This window comes from Leucopleurus acutus, assembly GCF_964270905.1.
Source record: "Leucopleurus acutus genome assembly, chromosome: 8".
Classification (NCBI taxonomy): domain Eukaryota; kingdom Metazoa; phylum Chordata; class Mammalia; order Artiodactyla; family Delphinidae; genus Leucopleurus; species Leucopleurus acutus.
Window position 1 is genome coordinate 24,757,493 of NC_139151.1, and position 22,463 is coordinate 24,779,955.

The window sequence follows — 22,463 nt, forward strand, 5'->3', positions numbered from 1 at the left end:
GCAATTGAGGTTTAGAGACCGTGAGTACCTTGTTCAAGGCTCAAACTCAGGTCTAATTCCAAAATGGGAAATCTTAAACAATTATGCTATACAATATTTTAATAGCAATCTCTGTCTCTCAATGACATTTCTTTTTTACTTATGCTTTCTATTTTCTGGGTAATAAAAGGCAAGGTCAAGAGGTGAGATGACATAGTCTTAAATCTGATTACCTGAGTGTTCTTGAAAGTTCGGGCTAATACAGATAGTTCTACAAGATGCTTGGTGAGAATATCCTTAAGACACTCTCTTTGCGAGTTTTCCATTTCCTTTTCCATCAAGATCTCCAAAATGACTGTGCGTAGAGCCATTATAGGCTCCTGAAAACTAAAATCACTGTCTTTGAGAAGCTGGGAATGTTTCCACCACTTAATGTATACTTCAGAGGGCTGCCTATCTGTTACTGATCTGAAAGCCAAATCACAGAATTCACATAAGAGAAATGAAAAAAACCCACAAAAAACCCTGCTAATATGCAGGTTCTGAAACTTAAGATTTAATAAACACAAAGGAATTTTTTTTTTTTTAATTGACAAATACAGGCAGTGGGCCGGATTTGGCCCGCGGGCTATAGTTTACCTACCCTTGACCTGGTCCAACATTTTCTCTTTTTTTTTTAACATCTTTATTGGAGTATAATTGCTTTACAATGTTGTGTTAGTTTCTGCTTTATAACAAAGTGAATCAGCTACACATATACATATATCCCCATACCTCCTCCCACTTACATCTCCCTCCCATCCTCCCTATCCCACCCCTCTAGGTGGTCACAAAGCACCCCTGGGGGGCAGGACACAAAGGAATTTTTGCAGTAACATGACTGGAACTTCTAAAATAATCCAAAATAAGGACCATAGTTTAGAAACCTACAATATGGTCAGACCTCTGAGGGTCAGTCAGCGGAGAACCCAACACATGATGAACACTTAAAGATTTTTTCCTTTCTTTGTTTAAATTGAAGTATTGTTTATGTTAGTTTCAGGTATACAGCATAGTGATTTAATATTTTTATAGATGATACTTTCAAGATTTTCTTAAAAATACTCTTCAACCTCACAAAAAGCAACACTTCTAAACTAACATTCTTCTGAAATGAGAACACATTCATCAGGCCTGTCATTCAGAACATCTATACCTCTTGTCCAGCTCCAATGTTCCCTGTGGTAAAAAGGACAGTCAGCAAGGAAATGTAATAAACTCATTATCTACTGTGCCTGCCACGCACAGGGCATGACTCTATGCAAAATGGCAGCTGTTAAAGAAAGAACAATCCAATGAAGGAAATGCTGGCACCTGGTAAAGGTTTCATATACCAATACTATTTATTAAAGGAAGAGAAAATGCATATTGTACAATTAGTTTATATGAACAGAGTGCTTCCCAGATGTTCAACTAAGCAATACTGTCCAATCCTTTAGGCCTACTATATGAAGAGAAATTAAGATGAAGCAAGGAGACTAAGATGATAAGGTGATGACTAGGAAATGAAAGCTCTTTTAGTTGCTTGATAAAGAAGGAAACAGTAACATAAATTCACAGGAACCAAAACTTTAATTCCTCCCAAAATGATCCTAGAGCAGCAGGTCTCAAATTTTCTAATCTCAGGAATGCTTTACACTCTTACAAATTATTGAAGACCCCCAAAGAGCTTTTGTTTATTGGATTATACCTATTAATATTTACCTTATTAGAAACTAAAACTGAGAAAAATCTAACATGTATTAATTTATTTTAAAATAACAATAGTAAATCGACTATATATCATATATCATAAATAACATTTTTTATTAAAAAATAACTATCCTTCCCAAAACAAAACAAATTTAGTGAGAAGAGCACTGTTTCACATTTATGCAAACCTCTTTGATGTCTGGCTTAATGGAGACAGTTAAATTCTCATCTTTGCTTCTGCATTTGGTTTGCTGTGCTATGATGTTTGGCTGAAGTATATGAAGAAAATCTAGCTTCATACAGATACATAGTTGGAAAAGGGAGGAGTATTTTCATAGTCTTCAGATAATTGTGGCTATTCTCTGATACCTCACCAAAACTTCACTATACCTCATGAGAGAATGAGAGCAAAAACACCAGATAACATTTTGTAAGAACAGTTTTGATTTCATGAACTCCTGAATGGATCTTGGGAAAACCAGGATCTCTACACCACACTTTGCGAACTGCTGTCCTAGAGCATAGGTATTTGGTACCAGCTCATCAAACTTTCCCTTTCTTCCTTATAACTCCCTAGCAGAGAAAGATCCAGGAACACTCCTGGAAAGTGAGATCACTTCCTTTTCACCATTATAAGAGGCAATCTCCCCTAAACACTCCATATTCATTAACATTGACTGTTTACTAAGAATTGGTCACCAGGAAAAAGCACTAGGGATACAAAGGATTCAAGAATAAATAAGCCCTATTTTTAGGGAGCTTCTAGTACAGCATGGCAGAGTATACATAAAATGACACTAATGCAATGTGATACTAAACAGAATGGAGTATAATGTGCTATGGTAAAAAACATGAGGAAACAATTTCATCTAGGGTTGAACAGGGAAAAAGTTGTAAAGAGAAAAACACAGTAAGTTAAATTTTAATAACCTGAATTTTTACAATGAATATTTTTGAAAATGTTTATTTTAACAAGATCACAGTTCATTAGGTTAATTTACTTATATCTTGATAAAAGATATTGAAATAAACCTATAGCTGATCTCTATATAGTTTTTATTTTTTAAAGTCCCTATTGGTAACAGAAAGGTTATACTTTGGAATACACAGTCATTTCAATCACATACCTTGAGAAAAGCTCCCCAATGTTTTCGAGCTCTCCGATGGCCTGCAATCTGCTAAGTGTAGGGTAGAGGGAATACACAGACTCAAGACTGCCCTTACACAACTCTTCTACTTCTTTAACTCTAGTGGCAGAAAAGACAAGACACTTAAAAACTAAGAAGAGGTTTGCAGGAAGATAAAAGTTGACTTCCCATTATAGGCCTTGGTGTGGATCTAATAATACTAACACTCACAAGCACAAGCATAAGGTAGTGGAAACAAAGTAAGCCTTGGAATTGTACAGACCTAATCTAAATCCCAGTTTTGCCAGTAATAGCTGAATAGCTTTGGGCACATTACTGGATTCCTCTGAACCCAGTTTTTTCACTTTCAGTTGAAAATTAAAGAATACATACAGAAAAAGCCTAACAAAGTGGCCACCACATGATAAGCACTTAAATGGCAGCAAGTATTACTTCTGTAATAAAGTACAGGATTTATTAGATCACAAATACTGTTAAACAAAAAATGTGTTACATTTGTTTAGCCTGTTAGAGTTAAGTTCTTTGTTGTGCATTATTTCATTTGTACCTCATAACAAGCCTTTAAGAATTTACCATTAGTCACCATTTTATAAAAAGGACACTAAACGTTAAAAGAGGTAAATGACACATAACTACTAGAGGAGAAAAGATTAAAATTCTCAGTACACTGGTCCCGGAAGAAAACAAAGGAATGGGAAACAAGAAGACCTTCTTCAGTGTTCTGCGTAAATAATTGATCAGGGCTCCCAAAGGGAATTTTATTTTTAAAGGTAGAATATATCTGAACCACATAAGCAAAGAAAAAGTTATTACATAAGAAAAAAATAACTTACACTTTATGTAAGTACCTAACATATGAGCATGCTCTTACATCTAAAACAAAAACTTAAAACGTAACATTGGTTATATATATATAAACATTTGTGTGTATATATATGTGTACATATACATATCAAGTGTGTATTAAAGAATTCTTTTGTACAAAATTTAAAATATGAAGTACAGAATACAATTATTAAGACAAGAATACTCATAATTCTTATGAAAACATGCTTGCAACAGATAAAATTCATCTGAGCACTCATTTCTCAGATATGTAAAAGCTATGAAATTCTTAATTGTTGAATATTTCCTCCCACTTTTGCACTACTTTGAGTTTCAACACTGACTAGTATGAATTATTAATTACACAGGGAATTTTTTTAAAGGAGGAAAAGGGAATGACAAGGAAACAACCTGACCACAGCCACCAGGTCTTACTCCTTCACCAGTGCAAATCCTTGTGTTGAAATTATTCTTCAAGTTTTCAGAAAAGAAGCCATGACATTAAATATTAAAATACAGTAACTCTTTCTTTTTATAATACCTGGCATATTTGAGACTTTCATAAAAAGTGGAGAATTCCCCATCTCTTAGAGACTGCAGAGCATTATACAATGATTCATGGTAACTGGTTCCTTCTATTCCTTTGCTGTGAAATAATTTTAAAAATAAAAGAAAAAGACATTTAAAAATAGAGACTCCTAAGATATGTATGCATAAACAGCTTCACCAAAAGGCAAAATTTTAAACTAAAATTAAGATATCTCCATTTTAAAAAATGCATTTCTAGAAAACTTGGTAAGAATTACAAAGAATTTTGTGGATCATTTAAATTCTTCAAGCAGAAAAAAGTGAATTTCTCAGATATTTTTCCTGGCTCTAAACATGTTATATTCTCATTTATTTATTTGATGAACACCTACTACGTGCCAGGCACTAGTCACCAGGTTCTAGATGCAGGGAATCCATTAGTGGACAAGTCAGATCAGGTCCCCATTCTCATGGAGTTTATGTTCTGGTTTGCAGATGGACAATAAATAAGAAAAATACCAGACAGTGACAAAGGACATATAGGAAAGTAAAATAGGGTAACAAAACAGAATGACTGGGTGGCTATTTTAGAATGGACAGTCAGAAAAGATGTATCTGAATATGTCACATCATTAAACTACAGTCTGAATGACAAGTAGCCACCTTCACGGTAACAGGGGAAAAAGAAGATATAAAAACAGCCTGGCTTGATGGAAAAAAACATGGGAGAAGTGCTATGTGGCTGAAATATAGTATGCAAGGGGAAAAACAGAATATGGAGATTCACAGAGGCAAGTAGGAATCAGCTCACAGAGTAAAATGTTTTTAAAATATGAGTGCATATCTCTAATTTTACAGCAATCTAACAGTTTGAAATCTGAAAGACATTCTAATTAATGAAATTTTTTTCTATGAAAGTGATTAAACATACAATGAATATGATTTAATTTTTTTGTTTATATCATCAAAAGACTTTTTACATAAATACACAATCTTTTATTAGATTAGGTGTTTGGCTTTTCATTCAGAACACATGGTGATGGTATATGTAGGTTATAAACGTTTTCTTCCCGTGCTAGTGATTTAGCAGTGTTTTTTTTAATAAAAGAAAATATTTCACAAATAAAGATAAACAGTCTTTCGTGTACCATCCAGCCAATAAAAGTGCCATCTAACTAAATAAAATGTTTGCAGCAAGAAGTGAGAAGGGAAACGCCTATATTTCTCTTTGGATTTATAAACAATAAGTGAATAAGATTCTCATGAGAAAATAATTTTTATATTTCTATTTTCAAAAATATCTTGAGGGTGGAGGTGCCCTAATATAAGAAGAGAGTGAAATTCAGCCTTACGTACACTTACTGCATACTGCTGTATTATTTAAGCATTTAGCTTACAGCATCTACAAAACATGAAAACATAACACCTGCTACATTCATAGAGCAAGATAAAAACAGTTCATTATTCATAGCTAGAGAAATGGCAATTAAAAATGTCTGAATTCTTCTTACTTGACAGAAATGCAGTGGTCCCACTGCATATTCCTCCATGCTACTTGGTAATGAAGTTCCTGTAGTTCAGCACACCACTCTTTATTTTCATGATCTAATCCCCTTAAATAGACGGAAAGGATATGGCAGAGTCCCAAATTCTGCAAGGCCTATGCAGGAGTTAAAAAAAAAAAGGAATAAAAAATAACAGAATACTAGAGATACAAAAAACAGCAAACATAAAAAGTAACTTTCGGGCTTCCCTGGTGGCACAGCGGTTGAGAGTCTGCCTGCTAGTGCAGGGGACATGGGTTTGAGCCCTGGTCTGGGAGGATCCCACATGCCGCGGAGCAACTGGGCCCGTGAGCCACAACTACTGAGCCTGAGCGTCTGGAGCCTGTGCTCCGCAACAAGAGAGGCCGCGATAGTGAGAGGCCCGCACACCGCGATGAAGAGTGGCCCCTGCTTGCCACAACTGGAGAAAGCCCTCGCACAGAAACGAAGACCCAACACAGCAAAAAAATAAAAAGTAAACTCCTACCCCCAACATCTTCTTTAAAAAAAAAAAAAGGTAACTTTCACAATTTTAGTAGTTCACAACATCACTTAAAATGCCAACCTAAAACACAAAGATAGAGCTCAAAGGGTTCTGATATTGGATAAAAGAGTGGCTAAGGAATATTAGCCAGTAACAGAAATGACAACTCCTGGGACAAACTCTAGTGCAAGCTATGAGAAATAGTTTACATGAGGTTTTCCATACAAAGGACTTAATTCACTACCGGGCACATTGTACACAGTCAAGAAATGTCTTCTACTGTTAGCTAAGAAGATTATGACCAACAAATCTACACTATCTTTCAGGTCAGTGACTTTTCCAATTTACCTGTGTATCCCTCTGAGTTTTAATCCCAGTGCCTAAAAAAGAACCTTCAGTCTTACCTCTACAGTTTATCTGGTTGTGTAAATATTCCACTGACATACTGAAATAATCTGAGCACTACACTAGTAGTGCTTTACCAAAGCAGAAAAAAAAGTACCTGGATTATTCCTGCCTGGCGAGTTGAGGAGGAGATTGCTGTCTCAAGGTCATATGTTACTAGGGCTTTCCCCCACATTGCTTCATGTTCATATGTTCGCAGTCTATAAGAAAAGAGTTTTTAAATGCTTTTGAGTTTTACATACATGTAACTTCTTTCATAACAGAATGACTATAGCATTATCTATAAAAAAGCAATTTACCTAGTAAGGGGTTGTAATATTTTCCCTCCACCACAACCATAAAGACTATCTGGCTCTCCTATACTTCTGTAGATTTCTAAGAGCAGATCCTAAAAACATGGAAACAACAAAAATTGGAGGGGAAAACTATCAGTTTATGAATTCAGCAAATTTGAAATTATATCATTACCATCATGTAACTCCCAACTCTACATGTTATGTTATAAAAGTAAAATATAATGATATTTAAATATATACTAAAGATACTGATCAGCAACACAACAAACTGAGCCCACACAACAGAATGACTGTGGACTACCTGACAAGAATTGCTCACGATTTAGTGAATTAGATAAGAAATAAATCCCAACCTAACAGGCTTCTAACACATGCAAAAATAATCATAAAAACAAAAGCAAAAAAAAAAAAAAAAGCAAACAATCCCATCAACAGCTAAAACTGACATGGGAAAACGAAGTCCTGCAAAGTCTGACTCTTGAAAACTGAGTTTGGTAAAAATACAAGCTGTAAAGGTTTTCTATGAGAGAAAATTCAAAGTTGCACTATGTTATAATTGGTAAAATGTGATATGGATAAAGAATTGGTTTGATGACTCAAAACTCTGTTATAAAATTTACTCAGGAAAGAATTGATTCTGCTTAAAATAATCTCAGTAAAATAAAAATTAAAATAGCAAACAAAACAGAAAGGAAAAAGAAAACAAAAAGAAAACAGAAAATTAGAAATTGCATTGCAGAGAAAATTGATCAAGCAATTTAATTATCTTAATGGTACTTGCTCCAGGAAATACTTTCTAAACACAAATTGATATTGGCATAATTCTAGTATTCTAATCAAACTGTTTCTATTCATAAACGTGAAATCAAGCCCTCAGTATTGGAACATTCAGTTCAGAAGCCTAGCACAGTGCCTGAAGCACAGGAGATACTCCAGAAACTCAGAAAAGAGGCTAAGACTATAAAGAAGCAAAAAAAGGAAAGAGAAAAATCAGGAGAATGGTATCAAAAAGGTAGATAGAACATATTTCAAGTAAGGCATGGTTGATGGTGTTAAGTGTTGATGAAACATTAAGGAAGAAGTTGAATGAAAGGTGACCGCTAGACTTAGTAACATGAAGTTTATGACTGACATTAGCAAGTGCTATTCAGTGGAGAGAGTAAAAGGAAGGAAATGGAGACAGGAAATACAGACAACTTTTTCACAAGGTTTGGCTGTGATGGAAAGGGAGAAAAAAACGATGTCACCTTTAAGAGAACATAGGGAAAAGGGAAATGATTTTGTGTCCGTTTGAAGGAGAATGTTTTTAATAAGTTTGAAAATTTGAATATGTTGAGGGGCAGGGCACAATAAAAAAAAATGTTCCTGAGAAAGAGTTGATGAAAAACAAAGCACAGAAAGGACAGAAGGAGAAACTTTCTCTGCTTTAACAAGAGGAAAGATTACAATGGCAGCAGATGCAGGGAGATTTCTATGTTTGACAGTGGGATGTGGTGGGACTTCCTATAATGTCCCCTATTTTTTCCAAGAAGTAGGAGGAGAGACAAACAAAAGACAGAGAAGAGAACATCAGAGGTTTAAGCAAACTGAAGAAGATGAAACTCATTTTAGAGGAATTAGGTGACCAAAGAAATTCAGTAAGAATGGGTCAATTTAAGAGTAAACATTAAAAAATTTACAGAAGAAGCAATCTGCCCTGAGATGTGACATACAATAAACAAGTAAACAAATAAAAATATAATTATAAATGTTAAGTGCTACAAAGAAAATGAACAGAGTACTGTAGGAGAAAATACATGGTATAAATTCACCCTATGAGATAGGTGGTTTTACTTCCATCTTTCAGATAAAGGAACTCAAGGTTGGAAAGGTTAAGTCATTTGTGCAAGATTACACAACTAAGTGGTTGAGTCAGGGTTATAACTCCAGTTTGTCTACTCCAAGGCCTAAGCCTCAAACCATGAATTTATGTATATGACAGTCCAAAAAGGTAACTTCAGTTTGAAAATCAAATGACAAATCAAATCTATACAGTCTCTATAACAAAATAATAGTCCAAAGTATAAAACAAATATTATCACTTATAATAAGGTCAATAATATTTACCTGTAAACTTATTCCAGTTTCTTCCTTACTTTTTTCACTCAAACTGGAAATAGTTGTACTCTGGCTTCCTTCTTCAAACGTAAGACTTCTGTTTGTCACAAGAGCACCTCTTTTAATGGGAATATACTATTTTTAAGCTTGCTAATACATATACCATACACTTTGACAGAAAAAACTAACAAAGATTACAAATAAAATATAATGAACCATTTATATTTAAAAACAATACCAATTAGACCTAGAATAGAAAAGGAATTTGTTAGTATTAATTCTTTGAATGAGAATTACATTTGAATGACAGTCTCGTTTATGGGAAGGCTATATGCCAAAATATGCTTATTTACAGAGCTTAAAAATAGAGAAGTCCCTGAGTTCAATTCCTAAATGTTCTGTCAGTGGTTTTACCGGAAGTTTAACCTCATTAATAAACACAGGCACACAAAATTAAGACCGTACTTGAGACACCACTTAACACTTGATAATTTGGCAAAAATTAAGAAGTCTGATAATATTAAGTGTTAAAAAGGAAGTGGATCAGTAACAACCAAGGTAATAAAACTAGTAAGTGATAGTCAGAATTAGAATTCAATTTCTCTACTCTAAGGCCTCAGCTTTACATATGCATATGATACTCAGTCCTATAAATAATTTCAATTCTAAAACCATGCCAGCTATACAATGTTTATGACAATAATAATCCAATGTATAAAATAAATACTATCATAAGTGATGTTATCTCTATTATTTACCTATACTTATTTCAGTTTCTTCTTTACTTTTTTTACTCAAACTAGAAATAGTGGTAGTTTGAATCCCTTCTTCAAATGTGAAGCTTCCTACTGAGCCACTTCTTCGTGAACTACATGTCTGACTTGGTATAACCACTTTAAAAACCAATTTGGCACTATCTTATAAGACTGAAAATTTGTATACCCTGCAACCCAATAATTCTACACCTATCATTAACAGGGGAATGGTTAAATGAATTGTGGCATATTCTCCCACTGGTATATTATGTGGCAGTGACAAATTAATGAACCACAGCAACACACAACATAGACAAATCTTACCAAAAAACTGAGGGAAAAAAACAAGTTGTAGGAAAGCACACATATAACTTCTTAGGAAGCTCAAAAATAAGGAAACTAAACTATATTTATGGGTTTCTACTCACATGAAAACAGTATCATCCAAACAAATGAGCAACACAAAACATGAGATAACATTTACTTCTTGGAGGAGCACAGAGGGGTGGGATAGAGGAGGCCCACTGACAAAATGGCACTGACAACATTCTATTTTGCTTTATAACCTTTATATGTAAATATTACATATATTTTCCTTATTGGTAAGTTATGCAGAAAAAAGTTTTTAGAGGAGAAACTTGGAAAGTAGGAACAACAGTATTAGAGTCTATGATTTTGAGTCTAGAGCTATAATTCATCTAGGCAAAAAACAGAGTTGCCAGGACTTCTGTCAGGCATTGCCTTAGGTATTAGGAATACTAAAATGACTGAGGTGTGAACTACGACCGGTTGTCTAAATCCTGTTTGAAAGAGTTTTGATTTCTTTCTAAAAAAAATTATGGATACTAACTTTGAAGGCTCATACTTTCTCAGGAGCAAGTTAACAAATAAAACTCTGTATGTATTCCTGAATACCTAGTATAAGGCATTTTGCTATTAACTAACTCGAATAGAAAACCTAAGAGAGCAATTCAGTTTTCTGACCTGACAGTGTTTGTAAACTGTTGATCTGTATTTTGCTTTTATACTTTTCCTGATCACTTTAGATTTATAAAAGTCTCAGTTCACCTGAGTCACTGAAGAAAATTAGCATTCCCTGCCCTCTCTATACACCTTACGTCTGTTTGCCCTCCCCTTCCCATCAGGCATCTGAAAACAAAAAAAATCAAAATCAGACTGTCAAAGCAAACAGCAAGCCCCATTTGTCAAGCACTTTTCCCCTAAAGTTAACAAAAATAAAATCCAGGCACTCCTGCTTGTGAAACAAGCAATTTTGCAAAAATGTCCCACATTCTATATGATCACCTATCCTCAAATTAAAAGAGCTTTTATTTATACTCAAATAAGAGCTCAGTTATTCACTCCTGATTAGTAAAAAAATATTATTCTATGGAACCAAGATACCGAGGCACATTCAGATTAAAACTACTACTACTAAGTATGCAGGATTTTTGCCAAATTTTTAAGATCAAGAGTAGGCAAAAATCAATTTCTTACTCATTTCATACTTAAAGGACAACATATCAATACTTGTCTTTGTACGAAGTCTAAGTGATCACAAACATATCACTTATACATTATACAAATGATCTACATATTGTAGATTTTTAATTGTTTTCAATTGAAAAGTAGAAATTAAAACAAACCAGAGAGTTAAGAAATCAGTCCAAGCCTACTAAGTTAATTATATTTGAACTAGGCTCTGAATTCCGGTTCCCGGTTTTTCACAGTCCAAAAACCATACTGCTTCTAGCTTAATGACAATCCAAAGTAGAAATTATAAGTAGCAAGCATAAGAAATGCATCAATATAACACTTCTTTGCTAATTTTGTAATATGAGTGATTTTGTGGTGGAAAAGTGAGGATAACTATAAAAATAAACACTAAGCTATCTGAAATAAAGACTTGAGAAGGGCAGTTGGGACAATAAACTGTATATTTTTTTACTCTTCGACTTTCCTGGCTATTTTTTGCTTTTCCCTATTATCTAAGATACTTGTTAGACTTTTATGAAAGTTCTAACTCAGAGGAAAAGCAAATTAAAGTAGTAGAGATACGGGTAGATAAAATAATGAAAGTGATTTAGTCACAGAAAGCAATCAGTTACATTACTTCTAGTCAATAAGTAAAATGGATCTTCAATAAACTGAGGGAATAGTGGTAAACAATTTAACTGAAGTTAGAGAATCACTCAACCATTTGAAAAATAATTATTGATCACATATTAAGTCCCCAATGCTAGTTACTATGGGGAATACAGAGGAAAATAAGGATGATCTCTGTCCCCCAGGAGCTTGCTATGTGTATAATTTTTATAATTCTTAAGTAATAAACATCTCTATTTCAGAGGAGAATTGCTTATTTCTTTAAAAAATTTTTATTATCATTTCTCTTTAAAAGGTAGACACCGTCTATCTAAAATATCTTTTAAATGGGAGTGGCAGTAAACAAATGTTTAATATATACCTTTAATGAAACAATGTCAACACCAATTTTACAAACAAAAACTTCCAAATTCCATTACCTTTTCTCTTGATCATCCATATTCTTCTTATCTGCATAGATTTCTGCATAGAGCAATGCTGTAAAATGAGCAGCACAAGACTGAGCTACCTTGGCAACCTCTAGATAATTCAATTCCAGCCAGAAAGCATCATCAAAAACTGTTCCTGAAGAAGGTCTAAAGAAAAAAATTTAAATATCTAGTCATGTCCATTTCTTTAACTTAAATGCCAAAAGAAAAGTATGTTGATATAGAATTCAATGGTAGCAAATGCTAGTTAGAAAGAAAATGACATTTAAATAACCAAAAACAACATACCCCCAATATATAACTATGAACATCTAACATAACATAGCTGAAGAGCTCTGTCACTCTTTTTGGATCACACACCTCTTAGAAAGTCTGATGAAAGCTATGAACCATCATCCCATACAAATTTGGGGTTCATATACGGCCTCCACTGAGGGATCCATCGATCATAGGCTAAGAATAGGCTATACAGAATAACTAATAACACATACACGAGTGTTTTTAAATGGCCAATTCAATGAAAATATTGTTTCTTCTAAGACACATTTACATGTCTTTCCTATTGCTGTTAATTTTCTTCTTAGTTGCCTAGGTTGAGGTTATTTTAAAAAAATCTTCCACTGTGATAACAATAGGCCATAACTGGAAGGGACCGTGATATTATCTTTTTCAAAACAAACATTATAGAGATGTGACATGGTAGTGGTTAAGAGCACTGGTATTAGCGTAGGATACTCTAGCTAGGTTCAAATTCAGCTGGTTCACCTACTACAAGCGGTATGAATTTTGGCAACTTAACTTCTTAAGGCTCAATTTCTTCATTTGTAAAACGCAGAAACAATATATACCTCAGAGAATAGTTGTAATGAGTAAATAATGCTTACAAAGCTGGTGAATAAAGTGCCTATCACATAGCCAAGACTTAATTGTAGCTGTTCTGAGAAATGTGAACCTGAACTCAGGTCCTTACCCTTTATTCTATGTCCCAGTCATATTCTCTCAAGGAATCTTCCTCAAGGTCGTATTTGGAATAATTAATGTTGAGAAACGTTATCTTCTCCAAGGCCAACTAATGTCAATACCACTCTAACTCAATGATAAATAAAAAATGAATGATTCAGAAACTGCCTCCCAACACTGAGAAAAGACATGTTTCCAGCTATAGTTAAAGCTTCTTATGGGCTTTCTCACAAGAGGATTCAATACAAAACAATATGGTGAATCAGTAACTTTCTAGAAACCCTGAAAGGTCTAACACTTCTTTTTCTAAGAATGGGATGGAAAGGAATGAGGGGGATATAGAGGAATTAATTTTTAAGATGTAAATGCATTTAGGTTAAACAATTTTTCAGTTTTCCCCTACCATTCCCTCCCATTTTTATCAACCACTGCCACTACCACCAAACAAACTAATGAGACATCAATGACTACCTATTACATTATTTAGACCTACTACATTATTTCTTCAAAGTTCTGGTCAACTCTGGAGCAGTACAGATCAGTCAGACCATCCTCTCTAGAAATTCCTGCACTCACTGTTAAAAATCTCAAGAGAAATAATAGGAACAAAAATACTATATTATAAAGCAATCGAGAAAATAAACACTGCTATAGCACAGCATCACTATGCAGAACCACAGATTTTGAAGACCATGGTACACAGTAAAGAAACTTATGTTTCATAATAAAGATACATGCAGGAGGTTTTACATAACTCTAGCTACTTCTGAGACAAAATGTAAAGAGAAACGTTAAAAGAGGAGTAATGCAACTAAAAGTAACCTGGAAAATCACTTACTCCTTTCCTTCACTGTAAATGAAATAAACTAAAGCCCCCAAAGAGTGAATGATTTAGCAAAGATAACACTGTTACTATTACAGTTGGGGGTCAGAGTTCCTATAGTATTCAATATCTTGTAATTTATTTCGTAATAACCCATAATGGAAAATAATCTGAAAAAAACCACATATATATAACTGAATCACTTTGCTGAACACCTGAAACTAACACAATATTGTAAATCAACTATACTTCCATGAAAAAGAAAAAGAATTCAGAGTTCCTGACATTGATTTCACCAAAGTGCCACCCTAAATATGGATTATTACAAGGAGATATAAGCATCACACATATTAAATACAGCAACTTGCAGTAGCATTACCTCAAAGAATCATGTTAAAATTCAGCCAGCAATAACAAGTTACACTTCTAAATCCCCAACTCAAGAACCAACAGTTACATTACCTCTTTTGTCTCCTCATGTAGTCCACAACAGCAAGCATTGTTCTTTGTGATTTTTTATCCAAATGGCATCGGAAAAAGTGCTCTGACTCTGACAAACAAAGATTATGTCCTCTCAGTCCCAGGCAGACTTGCTTAAGCACTTTCTCCCTTTTGTTTGTGTATCTGTCTTCCTCTACACTATAAGGTTCTAGCACAAAATTGGTTTTCAATAAATGGAATTTAATGGCATTTCTTTTTCTTTTAAAAGAAACTATTGAGCTTAAAAAAACTGAGAATTTAATAGTAATTTTTATTTTATTTCTGAAGAGGACTAATTCATTGATTCAAAAACTATTTACCTAGGATTTTTCAGTGTACTAGGGGCTCAATATACAACCATATAACAAAGACTATTTGTGACCACACAGAACTCACCAACTAGCCTAAGAAACTTTTTTTTTTTTTTTTGCGGTACACGGGCCCCTCACTGTTGCGGCCTCTCCCGTTGCGGAGCACAGGCTCCGGATGCTGTTAGCCAATAAAAAGGAACATACATAAATAATAAAACAGAGCAAAGTAAAGTTTAAATGGCAACACGGTCATGTCATATAAAGGCTGTGGTAGTGAAAGTAAAAGGAAGTAATCGGGAGAATCGAGTAATCACAACCTATGTCAAAGCGACTGGAACCATAGTCAAGGTTGGGAAGAATAATTTAGTTGCAGCAAAATATCACATTAACTCAATACTATTCTTATAATTATGTTGGTCTTGAAGTACAGTAAGTGAATTTGTACCTAGTTTTATGTTTGTACATAAAATACATTAGTAATATGCATCAATATTAAAGACAGTAAGTTAACATTACAAATCTGTAAACATTTTCCTTTTTTCAAATTTAGGTTTGAAAATCTGACCCATGATGAGCCCTCAACTATGTATATATGTATTATGTGTACCCAATTCCTCATTGAATTTTTCCTGCAATAAGCTCTTAGCATGGGAAATACTTCTTATATAGCATGGAAGGAAAGTAGGTTATAAAAGTAAGTAAAGCATAATCCAATTTTTGTTTTAAAAAACTGATGTATAGGGCTTCCCTGGTGGCGCAGTGGTTGAGAGTCCGCCTGCTGATGCAGGGGACACAGGTTCGTGCCCCGGTCCGGGAGGATCCCACATGCCGCGGAGCGGCTGGGCCCGTGAGCCATGGCCGCTGGGCCTGTGCGTCCGGAACCTGTACTATGCAACGGGAGAGGCCACAGCAGTGAGAGGCCCGTGTACCGCAAAAACAACAACAACAACAACAAAAAAAACTGATGTATATATACCAAATGTTAATTGTAGTTATCCTAGATGACAGAATTATGGGTAATTTAATTTGTTTAATTTATGCCAATTTTTCTGTATTTCCCACAATAAATATGATTTTATTAAAAAAAGTTGCTTTTAAAAAATGAGTTGGCCATAGCTCTAATATAAAATTCCATCACATCTCCAGCACAGTACCTATAATATGTGGTTGCATTCATTTGTCTGCTGTTTCAGTTACAAGAATGTAGGGCTATGTCTTGCTCACATCCTCACTGCCAGTGCCAAGCATGGTGCTTGACATACACTGAATGCTCAATTAGTTGCTCCATTAACAGTAGTCAATATTTACTGAAGGGATACTATGCATCAAGTATTATACTAGTTGTTTTACATACATTACCTCATCAAAAACTTGCTACAACTTTTATCTCCATTATACAGATAAGAGAACAGATGATTAGAGGTTACGGAATTAAGCCTACAAGGGCCTTGATGGGATTCAAACTATTTTTCCCTAGAACTGAGATGTTAACAGTATAAATTTGAGAAATTTAACAGAATACCTGAATCCAAATTTGCAGGAGTTGTGGATCGGCTTGTTTCTGAGCAGTGTCTGAAACAGTTAGTGAAAAATCCCTGAATGTGTGTAGAAAGCAGATTTCTCCATGATTCATTTGTATCTTGGATTAAAATGTCATGGATCAAGTATGGAAGCACAGTCTGACAAAAGTCAGTTTTCACCTAGAATATATAAATACATCCAGTCAATAGTTTTCAGTAAAAATATTTTACTTAAAATTTTCATTCCGTGTTACTGACATATTAAGCTTTTTTAAAAAATGACAGATGAATCTGTCATGAACTCTATGTACTACTAAAAAACATACAAAAAACGTGTACTAGGTAGTGTTAAAAAAAAATCAAACTAACCTAGAATATCTAAATCAAACCTATACATTACACTGCAAGTGTTCATTTTCAGTCTAGGCCACTTGCATATAATAAAATAGGACATTGTTGACAAATGAAATTATTATGTCACTACTGTAAAAAAAATTTCACACTTGAAAAGTGTTACTAATAACAGAAGCAGTTTTCTAATTTGATAAAAGGGAAAATGGGGATCAAAATTTAAGAGAAAAGCTGAAAATTTGATTTTTGAACATTTTCTACATTCAGTGAAGAGCTACAACAGTCATGTTAAAATGTTTACTTTTTAATAAACCCCAATTTCTGGGCATAAAATTAGGGTACTTATTTGTGGTATACTCCAAAGTATAGAAAACTACTTTAATATATGTGATACATTAAAACAGTACTCAACTTTATTTTTGCCAAGACATCATCATGAAACAGATTATTGATTACCAATTGTACACTTTTTCCCTTTCAAACTAAAGACAAATCAAAAAGCCAGTTTTGGGGCTTCCCTGGGGGTGCAGTGGTTGAGAGTCTGCCTGCCGATGCAGGGGACACGGGTTCGTGCCCCAGTCCAGGAAGATCCCGCATGCCACAGAGCGGCTAGGCCCGTGAGCCATGGCCGCTGAGCCTGCGCGTTAAGTAACTAAGAATTGTGTGTGTGTGTGTGTGTGTGTGTGTGTGTGTGTGTGTGTGTGTGAATGTATATTTGGAACATTTTATCTTCTGGCCCAAAGTCAGAATGTTCTAAAAATCTTACGGGCTTCCCCGGTGGCGCAGCAGTTAAGACTCCACCTGCCAATGCAGGGGACACGGGTTCGAGCCTTGGTCCGGGAGGATCCCATATGCCACTGAGCAACTAAGCCTGTGTGCCACAACTATGGAGCTTCGCTCTGGAGTCCATGAGCCACAGCTGCTGAGCCTGTGTGCTGCAGCTGCTGAAGCCCACATGCCTGGAGCCCATGCTCTGCAAAGGGAGAGGCCACCACAATGAGAAGCCCACGCACTGCGACCATGAGTGGCCTCTGCTCGCCACAGCTGGAGAGGGTCCGTGCGCAGCAACAAAGACCCAACACAGCCAAAAATTAAAAAAATAAAATAAATTTATTTTTTAAAAAAGTGTTTAAAAAATCTTAGGTTTATTCATTAATGAGAAATGAGTTGTGTGTGTATCCAGGGTATCACTCACTTTTTTTTTCAGAAGATGTTATTTATTATATCAAACACATGTTAGGGTGCTTAACTCTATGCCAGTATGCCAGACAGAGGCAGGATCAGCATGCAGTGCAGAAGGTTTACTAGGGAGTGCTCTTGGGATCAATGTCTGTAGAAGGAAGGGAAGGAAGAAGCAGGACTGGAGTGAGGGAAAAGCTGGGGTATGGTGCGGCAGCAACAAAGGCCTCCACCAACCCTGTGGGGAGCTCAGAAGCTGAGATGGACCTTCAGAGCCGTCTTGAGTTGTGGTAATGGTACAGAGCTTTTATACTCTAAGGTCAACCAGTCATTGAATGCAGGTTGCCCTGGGAATAGGGTATGATTTGGGGTGAAGCAACTCTCTATTATCAAGGCAATTCTGAAGGGTGTTCTAGCTGGTAGCACTTGCAGCAGCTGAGGGAATAAGTCCTCTGAACTGCTACGAACGCAGTGTAGTACTGCAGAGTGTGATGATTTATTCACTGTTAACATTTTCTCTGTAGAAACAAAGACTGCTTTACAAACTGCTTTCAATAGGGTACTTTACCAAAATATTCACTTCTTTATCAGTTATTTTTAATTGGTAGATGTTTAACTAGTCAGATATTTTGTTTTCATACTTCTGTTGAATCATGCTTGACAGTATTATAAATTAGGTTAGCTTTTAAAGTCTTAGAGCATCATCACATTGTGTTGTTTTAGATGATACATTTGATAAAAGCGTATAAACTTTTTGTTTGACCTTGGCAGGTACCATTACTCTCTAATGAAATAAATGGTAGTGTACCCCCCAAAATAAAAAAGCAATGCTAACTGCAACCACACCTCTTTTCTCACTCAAGAAAGCATGTCACAGAATTCAAGCAGAAAAAGCTTTCGACAAAATGCAACACCCATTTAGGATAAAAACTCTCCAGAGGGAGAGGGAACCTACCTCAACATAATAAAGGGCATATATGACAAACTCACAGCAAACATCTTTCTCAATGGTGAAAAACTGAAAGCATTTCTTTTAAGATCAGGAACAAGACAAGGATATCCACTCTCACCACTCTTATTCAACACAGTACTGGAAGTTCTAGCCACGGCAATCAGAGAGGAAAAAGAAATAAAAGGAATCCAAATTGGAAAAGAAAAAGTAAAACTGTCACTGTTTGCAGATGACATGACACTACTATACACAGAAAACTCTAAAGATGCTATCAGAAAATTACTAGAGCTAATCAATGAATTTGTTAAAGTTGCAGGGTACAAAATTAATACACAGAAATCTCTTGCATTCCTACACACTAACAACAAAAGATCAGAAAGAAAAATCAAGGAAACAATCCCATTTACCATCGCATCAAAAAGAACAAAACACCTAGGAATAAATCTACCTAAGGAGGCAAAAGACCTGTACTCAGAAAACTATAAGACACTGATGAAAGAAATCAAAGATGACACAAACAGATGGAGAGATATACCATGCTCTTGGATTGGAAGAATCAATATTGTCAAAATGACTATACTACCAAAAGCAATCTACAGATTCAGTGCAATCTCTATCAAATTACCAACGGCATTTTTCACAGATTTAGAACAAAGAATTTTACGATTTGTATGGAAACACAAAAGACCACAAATAGCCAAAGCAATCTTGAGAATGAAAAACAGAGCTGGAGAAATCAGGCTCCCTGAGTTCAGATGAAACTACAAAGCTACAGTAATCAAAATAGCATGGTACTGGCACAAAAACAGGAATAGAGATCACTGGAACAGGATAGAAAGTCCAGAGATAAACCCACACACCTATGGTAACCTAATCTATGACAAGGGAGGCAAGAATATACAATGGAGAAGACAGTCTCTTCAATAAGTGGTGCTGGGAAAACTGGACAGCTACATGTAAAAGAATGAAATTAAAACACTCTCTAACACCAAAGACAAAAATAAGCTCAAAATGGATTAAAGACCTAAATGTTAAGGCCAGATACTATAAAACTCTTAGAGGAAAACACAGGCAGAACACTCTCTGACATAAATCACAACAAGATCTTTTTTGATCCACTTCTTAGAGCAATGAAAATAAAAACAAAAATAAACAAATGGGACCTAATTAAACTTTTAGCTTTTGCACAGCAAAAGAAACCATAAACAAATGAAAAGACAACCCACAGAATGGGAGAAAATATTTGCAAATGAAGCAACAGACAAGGGATTATGCTCCAAAATATACAAATAGGCCATACAGCTCAATATCAAAAAAACAAACAACTCAATCAAAACAAATGAGCAAAATATCAAAATAGACATTTCTCCAAAGAAGACATACAGATGGCCAAAAAGCATATGAAAAGATGCTTAACATCACTAATTATCAGAGAAATGCAAATTAAAACTACAATGAGGTATCACTTCACAACAGTCAGAATGGCCATCATCAAAAAATGTACAAACAATAAGTGCTGGAGAGGGTGTGGAGAAAAGGGAACCCTCTTACACTACTGGTGGGAATGTAAATTGGTACAACCACTATGGAGAACAGTATGGAGATTCCTTAAAAAACTAAAAATAGAGCTACCATATGATTCTGCAATCCCACTCCTGGGCATATATCCAGAGAAAACCATAATCTGAAACAATTCATGCACCCCAATGTTCACTGCAGCATTATTTACAATAGCCAGGACATGGAAGCAACCTAAATTTCCATCAACAGAGGAATGGATAAAAAAAGATGTCGTACATATATACAATGGAATATTACTCTCAGCCATAAAAAAGAACGAAATAATGCCATTTGTAGTAGCAACATGGATGGACCTAGAGATTGTCATATTGAGTGAAGTCAGTCAGAGAAAGACAAATAACATATATCACTTATATGTGGAACCTAATAATATGGTACAAATGGTCTTATTTACAAAACAGAAATACTGTCACAGATGTAGAAAACAAACTTATGGTTACCAGGGTAGACAGTGAGGGGGGCATAAACTGGGAGACTGGGATTAACATACACACACTACTATATATAAAATAGATAACTAGTAAGGACCTACTGTATAGCACAGGGAAAAAGAGCGGATATATGTATATGTATAACTGATTCACTTTGCTCTACAGCAGAAACTAACACAGCATCCAATATGTAGCTACCCCGCAGCTGAAACCTACTGCATAAAGTTCTGGCTAAATAAAGACACCCTGTTGGATGGATTCACAACAGCTGAGTATAGGTGACGCTGCATGAAGATGATGTGCAGTACAAAGCACTCTTTTTATATACAGGCCATGAACATTCACACAAAAGAGAAATGGAATGAGACCATCAAAGAAAATTATTATGAGAAAGCACAAATGAAAAAAACAAAGTTAGAAAGGGAATAAGTCAGACTAATTAATCTTCTTACCTCACACATTGGCTTTAATAACTGAAGAACTTCACTTTTTGTGCCTCCACTATTCAAAAAAGCACAAGTCAGTGTCTTTAACCAAATGTCATGATTTTCACTTTGAGGAATCCACAGGCTTGTATCATCCAAGCCTTCTAAAGGACTTTCTTTGTCAAGTCTAGGTACTTCTAAAAACTAGAAAAAAGTGATGAGAAAACGTAAATAAGGTAACCAGAAATACATTTTACCTTTCCTATGCCAAACAAATATCTAGGAATAAACAAATCTGTTTCCAAATAAAACTAAATATGCTTAAAACTAAATCCTGAGGCATCAGTTACCTTTTAAAATTAAAATACATTTATGTTTATGAGAGGCAGAGTCATCTGGTGAAAAATTACTGATCTAAACACCAGGAAACTTAACTTCTACTCTTAGCTCACTAGCGGTATGTTAAATAAATCACAGATTCTCTGCCTCATCCGTCTCATGTATGAATCCACTCCAAATCTACCAAATCTACCAAATCTACCAGAGTTGATTTTGGAATGAAATGAAATTTTAAAATGTTAAAACTACAGTGTTTTACAGGTTATACTATTAGTTTTATTAATAGCTTATATTGTCAATAATTTCACTGAGACCAAAATTATATTACGATACATTAAAAGTATCATTTCAACGATGGGTGTAAGCCCTGAAGTTAAATTGGTGAAAACTTAACAGCATATTTCTCAGTTGCTTTATGAAAAGAAAATATTAAACAAAATAAAGGAGAAGTAAGAGTTCTTAAGTATCTTTCATAGAGTACCTTTAGTGGAACCTTGTTATGATATCAACATGGAAAAGGGAGAAATCTATAGGCCATCTTAAATTTCACTAGAGGGTTGTGATACTTTAACTTGCTATGGAAATAAACACTTGCTTGTTGATCACAATATCTATAAACGGCTTTCATGGGATCAAAGTAAGGGTTTTCCACTCCTAAAGAAAAAAAGCCTGTCATTAAGAACTCCTCCTACCAGGGAATATGGGGACATGTGTATGCATATGGCTGATTCGCTTTGTTGTGCAACAGAAACTAACACAGTATTGTGAAGCAATTATACTCCAAT

General features: G+C 35.0%; 1 protein-coding gene across 3 annotated transcripts in view; it reads right to left on the bottom strand.

Moving 5' to 3' along the window:
• Window positions 1-22,463, bottom strand: part of ATM (ATM serine/threonine kinase) — a 139,948-nt gene that overhangs the window by 38,970 nt on the left and 78,515 nt on the right. Inside the window, exons 37-47 of one of the 3 annotated variants that reach the window (XM_082844506.1) lie at window positions 21,367-21,543; window positions 16,423-16,600; window positions 14,572-14,659; window positions 12,318-12,473; window positions 9,047-9,155; window positions 6,944-7,032; window positions 6,742-6,844; window positions 5,723-5,871; window positions 4,225-4,329; window positions 2,838-2,957; window positions 213-447 (exon numbers count right to left, since the gene is read on the bottom strand). In XM_082844506.1, the coding sequence (XP_082700632.1) occupies window positions 213-447; window positions 2,838-2,957; window positions 4,225-4,329; window positions 5,723-5,871; window positions 6,742-6,844; window positions 6,944-7,032; window positions 9,047-9,155; window positions 12,318-12,473; window positions 14,572-14,659; window positions 16,423-16,600; window positions 21,367-21,543 (1,509 nt within the window). The remainder of the gene's footprint in view (window positions 1-212; window positions 448-2,837; window positions 2,958-4,224; window positions 4,330-5,722; window positions 5,872-6,741; window positions 6,845-6,943; window positions 7,033-9,046; window positions 9,156-12,317; window positions 12,474-14,571; window positions 14,660-16,422; window positions 16,601-21,366; window positions 21,544-22,463) is intronic. The other 2 variants (XM_082844507.1, XM_082844508.1) reach the window with 2 other exon arrangements.